We start from the raw sequence: 5272 nt of genomic DNA on the forward strand, positions 1-5272 counted from the left end.
AATTTCGTTGTTATATCCCTTTAAAGGAAATGAAGCCGAATTTCATAATTTTGGCATGGAAAAGGAGAAATGTAGCTTAGGAATGGGGAACAATAAAGGACAGACACGGAACAACTTTTAACTAGAGACAATGTTTATTTCCACTGAAGTTTGTCTGTTACTATACAAACTTCGGTGCAAATAAATACTGTATCTAGTTGGGAAGTTGTACTGTGTCCGTCCTTTATTTTCCTTCCTTCCTGGGCTATGTGTACATTACCAACATGCTCAATCTGTCTTGGAAGGAGACATCTTACTTTTTTATAATGGGTGCCTGCATGTTGACAAGAGCTGAGCAAACTTGAAAAACCTGGTTCATCTGTGGGATAAGCGTGAGTGGAACTCTGTGCTTCAGAATGTGAAAAGTTTTGAGCCTCTGTATTACCCTTTCTACATGAATGCGAACTTGTGCGATGTGGTAAGTATTGTCCATGTCCTCCTGAGAAAACTGCTGACCAGCACTCGAGAATGGCGGCATTACGAGGACAGCACCCTTTTCAGCCACGGTAGTTCGGATGCTTGGAAAGCCCTTGTCGCTTAAAACAACATCACCGGGCTGAACCAAGGACAGAAATCCAGAGTTAACAGTTATGTGGCAGTCACTTTGTCGGCCCCCATAGATCTTAGATATAAATGAAATCTTGCCGTTCGGAATTATGCCAATCAGCAATTTGATGGTGTAACCACTTTTGTAGCTGGAGTACGGGTAGTGCTGTTGCTCAGGGTCAGATGGAGATTCTGTTCTAATTTCTGTACAATCAATAATGAATGTGCAATCTGGGTAGTGCGTTTTAAAGGCTGGTGGTAGCGACTCCTTGATAATTTGACGGGCTGGCACAAATACCCATCGTTCAAGCCTCACACTAAGAGTGTCCAGTAGGGTCCTTAAGATCCGAGAAGCTGTGGTCTTGTGGACGGAAAAAAGAGCGGCCAGTGCGGTGTAACTGATCCCCAACTTAAGTTTCATTAAGAAGAGAACGAGTTTGTCCTCGGCCGGAATGTCACTACTTCTGTACCTGGTTGCGGGTGTCAGACACAGTAGGAGGCTGAAAACGGTCATTGTGACACCACATAGGTCCTGCAGTGCCTGCTCAGAATCTCTGAGAGACTGGAACCCAAGGAAACCGCACCGCCGTCGCCAATCTCTTTCTGTGCTTGGGGCCGCGCTTGGGGCCGTGCTTGGGGCCGTGCTAAGGGCCGTGCTTGGGGCCGTGCTTAGGGCCGTGCTTGAGGCCGTGCTTGGGACCTAATGGTTGGAAGGAAAATTAGAATAAAATATTCCCATTAAACACAGCTGCATAGGATAGAAACTGAGTTATGACATCCTCCCATAGAGAATATTAAAGTTAAATGTATTATTCCCCTGTTAAAATTACCTCACCCACCTTCTCTGTGTGAGTGACCTGCGTTGATCCGTTGTGTCCATCTGCAGCAGACAGCAGGAGCCAAAGCGGCCCACCATCCAGCGCCTCGTCAGCAGTCTGCGTCGCCTAAGAAACAGTAACACGGAAATTAAATTAGCACTCAACATCCTGTGCCAAAAAGTGAAAGCTGCTTACAACTCCCTGTAACGCCGAATTAGAGCGCAGCTCTTGAGGAGGAGGAGGGAAGGGCACTGGGGGGGGGGGTTAAACTAACCAGGGGGGGTCACGTGACCTTGGGGGTCACGTTACCCCCAATGCCGATGATGTCATCACTGAGGTCACTGATGACGTCATCATTGACGATGACGATGCGGGTACCGATGACGTCATTAGTGACGTCACTGAAGACTTCACCAGTGATGATGACGATGCGAATGTCGGTGACGTCATCAGTGACGTCGCTGATGACGTCATCAGTGATGATGACGATGACGATGCGGATGTCGGTAACGCCATCAGTGATGATGACGATGACGATGCGGATGCCGGTGACGTCATCAGTGATGATGACGATGACGATGCGGATGCCGGTGACGTCATCAGTGGCGATGACGATGTGGATGCCGGTGACGACATCAGTGACGTCACTGATGACGTCATCAGTTATGATGACGATGACGATGCGGATGTCGGTAACGTCATCAGTGATGATGACGATGACGATGCGGATGCCGGTGACGTCATCAGTGATGATGACGATGACGATGTGGATGCCGGTGACGTCATCAGTGATGATGACGATGACGATGGGGATGCCGGTGACGTCATCAGTGATGATGACGTCATCATTAATGATGACAATGACGATGTGGATGCCGGTGACGTCATCAGTGACGATGACGTCATTGGGGGTCACGCGACATCGGCGGGGGTCACGTGACCTCAGGGGAGTCACGTGACTTCGGGGGGTCACGTGACCTCGGGGGACGTGCCCCCCACGAGGTCACGTGACCCCGGTGGGGGGCTCGCGCGGTGCATTCTGGGACATTTCCCATGATGCAACGGGGTCACGTGACCTCGGGGGGTCACGTGCCCCCCACGAGGTCACGTGACCCCGGTGGGGGGCTCGCGCGGTGCATTATGGGACATTTCCCATGATGCACCGCGCGGTTACGCCGACGCCGACGCCGACGCCGATGCCGACGCCGACGCCGCTCAAGCCGGAAACGGGCCCCTAAGAGCTGCGCTCTAAAAACAAATCTATTAATACTCTGCACTCACGATGGTAGGCACTGAAAAGTAAGAAACAAAGGGCCAGAGCATTATACTCTATGCTGAGGCAGAACTTGCATTCATAGTCCTAAAACTGGGGCCTTTAAAGGATATTACTTGCAGTCACAGGGTGCCCCTCACCCCCATAAATTACCATTGTAGACGTGCACTTCGTAGGCATAGCTTGGGCTGCCGTGTGGACGAGCGTCGCAAAGGAATCCCAGTTGGAACTCTCGGCTTCTGTTGTCGCCTCTGGCTCAGAAACCGTGCGAGGGTCAGGAGGCGTCCCCACTGGAGGTGGCATGGGTTGGCAGCGGCTGGATCGTTTCAGCATCCTGAAAGGTTGAACATGTGGCATCTTGCACTATATGCTAGACCACATTACTATTACCTCTTTGCCCTCTCTACATTGGGCGCCTTCTTCTTGTAGACAGGCGGGAAGATGGTGAGGATGCACGAGGGGTGTGCCTCACCGTCGTTCTTACAGTTGTCCACAAAATGGGCACTGCAAATTCTCGTCGCCGGGGACGGCAACCACTTGGAGCCATCCTCGCTGGAAAATAAAATAACCTGAGACCGAGCTCTGGCCTGACCAGCCGAAAATCAGGCCAACCTTTTATTAGCTTCCAAGTCGACATCACATTTTTAAATATCTTAGGTGAAATATGTTTACCAGAGTAGCGTAGCGTCACTGTATAAATGCTACGATACGAGCACGTAAATCGCAAGCTCTCGTGACGCCGGCATTGCCACAGTGCTTTACCACACTTGGCATATCCACATTTTTTATGCTGACCGTCATACTACCATATTTTCCAGACTATGGTCCGCAAAAGAGAATTTGGGGTAAAAAATAAAAGTTTTTGCTCAGATGGTCCGCACGCGTCGCATATTCCGCACTTAGCGCCTAATCCGAACGTGCAAATTATCATACACAGCAGACCTTAAAAAATGCCTGCTGTATTAGCTCACAAAGAAGCTTGTATCATACACAAATCACTATTAATATATCCTTCGCGTCTTGCCACAGGGAACGCTCCACCTTTAGATAGTTCGCACCGGGTAAAATTTTAACTTTTATACATGAATAGTCCGCGGCCTATACACTATAAAAAAAGCCCGTGAGTCTGCTTTCCCGCACAACACTCGGAGAGCCAATCACTGCAACTTACGGAGGCAGCTCAGCGAATGACGATGCTGAAACATATGATTAGACCAAAAAACGCAGTCCGAGTTGTGACATTAAGCAATGCAAGCGTGACGTTTTGCATTGCTTAATGTCACAACTCAAACTGCGTTTTTTGGTCTAAACAGATGTTTCGGCATTGTCATTCGCTGAGCTGCCTCCGTAAGTTGCGGTGATTGGCTCTCCGAGTGTTGTGCGTGAAAGTAGACGCACAAACATTTTTTAGAGTGCAGTCCGAAAAAAAAAACGGTAATTCCGTCCTCCCATTTCATTATCGGCACATTAAGCCAAATCCATGCACTACTAATAAAGTACTCACTTCTGTCGGCGCACTGCCGTGATCCAAGCTTGCCGTCATTGGGTCTCGTGCGCTTTGCCAGGGAAACGGTAGAAGTGCAGAGACTTGCTAGTCTGTTCCCTGAGGTTGTTGCTACAGCCAACCACGCAACAGTAGCGTGTGCCAGGCTTACGTTTCTTTTTCTCCATTCCTCCTACGTAAATAACTCGTGGATGGCAGCGAAACGCGTAGCAAAAAGCCGCCAGACGCGCCAAACCACGCGATCCGATAGTACCAAAGTGTCTCACTAGGGCCCGGGATAGCGCTGCAGTCAGCGGCGAAACTTGAGCACGTCTCGCGTATTGGACGAACCGTGGTCAGCCGCGGGGCCGGTCGGGACCCGGAAGACGTCCAAGGGCCGGATGTGGCCAGCGGGCCGGGGTTTGGAGGCCCGTGGCGTAGATATACGCGGTTCAAAGTTGGAGACTAAAAAATAATGGAAGGTAATTAATCGGAAAGAGGAACCGGTCATTATTCCGGTTTGCTTCGAGTTCGGGTTCAGCAGCTTTGCATCTTGTTCCGGTGCGGTTTCGGTTCAGTTATTAATTATAAACAACGGTTCGGTTACCGGTTCCACCAAGGGCGAACCGGCTCAAACCGGTGATTAAAAAGAAAAGTCTACAACTCCCAGTCGTTAAGCTAGTTCAAGACAACGTCATTGGCTTTAAAGAAAAAAAATAAAAAGGCCATCATAAGGCGTACTGCGGAAACTAAGATAGCAAAACAAATATACGCTTAGTTTTGTTTTGTGATCTTGACTTTCTAATTGCAAACACCGTTCTACGTAAATTAAGTGGTCATTCGGTGGCTTAGAAGTAGAGTATTCGCATGTAAAGTCAACCCGCCGGCACGAGCAGTGACACCATGACCGAATTACAGACAACACTCGCAAACTACCCCCACCCCGCAAACCCGAACGCCATTCTCGAATGACCGAGTTGAAAACGAGAAAGACAGTAAAGGGCGGTCTAAAGATGATTAAAACGAAAGGAGATTAAAAAATCCCTACAACATGCCGCTTCCGAAAAACGCAAACACACACACACACACACACACACACAAATTCTTCAAGCA

At 49.2% G+C, this 5272-nt stretch overlaps 1 protein-coding gene across 1 annotated transcript; it reads right to left on the reverse strand.

The window, feature by feature from the left end:
* Positions 1-292: 292 nt before the first annotated feature.
* Positions 293-3458, reverse strand: LOC120845942. The gene is made up of 5 exons (XM_040217504.2): positions 3439-3458; positions 3067-3228; positions 2830-3010; positions 1400-1529; positions 293-1185 (listed from the first exon to the last, which is right to left on the reverse strand). Exons 1-5 carry the CDS (start codon positions 3456-3458, stop codon positions 293-295), a joined length of 1386 nt encoding a protein of 461 aa, XP_040073438.1.
* Between the last annotated feature and the right edge of the window lie 1814 nt (positions 3459-5272).

The sequence above is a fragment of the Ixodes scapularis genome, unplaced genomic scaffold, assembly GCF_016920785.2.
Source record: "Ixodes scapularis isolate PalLabHiFi unplaced genomic scaffold, ASM1692078v2 PGA_scaffold0__279_contigs__length_252992795, whole genome shotgun sequence".
Lineage (NCBI taxonomy): Eukaryota > Metazoa > Arthropoda > Arachnida > Ixodida > Ixodidae > Ixodes > Ixodes scapularis.

What these genes read in the sequence shown, in the direction of transcription:
- LOC120845942 (XM_040217504.2), bottom strand. Translation starts at nt 3,458, where the DNA reads ATGTGGATATGCCAAGTGTG. An exon ending in AATGTAGAGAGGGCAAAGAG is followed by an intron (nt 3,011 to 3,066) that starts GTAATAGTAATG and finishes TCAACCTTTCAG; the next exon opens with GATGCTGAAACGATCCAGCC. An exon ending in TGAGGTAATTTTAACAGGGG is followed by an intron (nt 1,186 to 1,399) that starts AATAATACATTT and finishes CAAGCACAGAAA; the next exon opens with GAGATTGGCGACGGCGGTGC.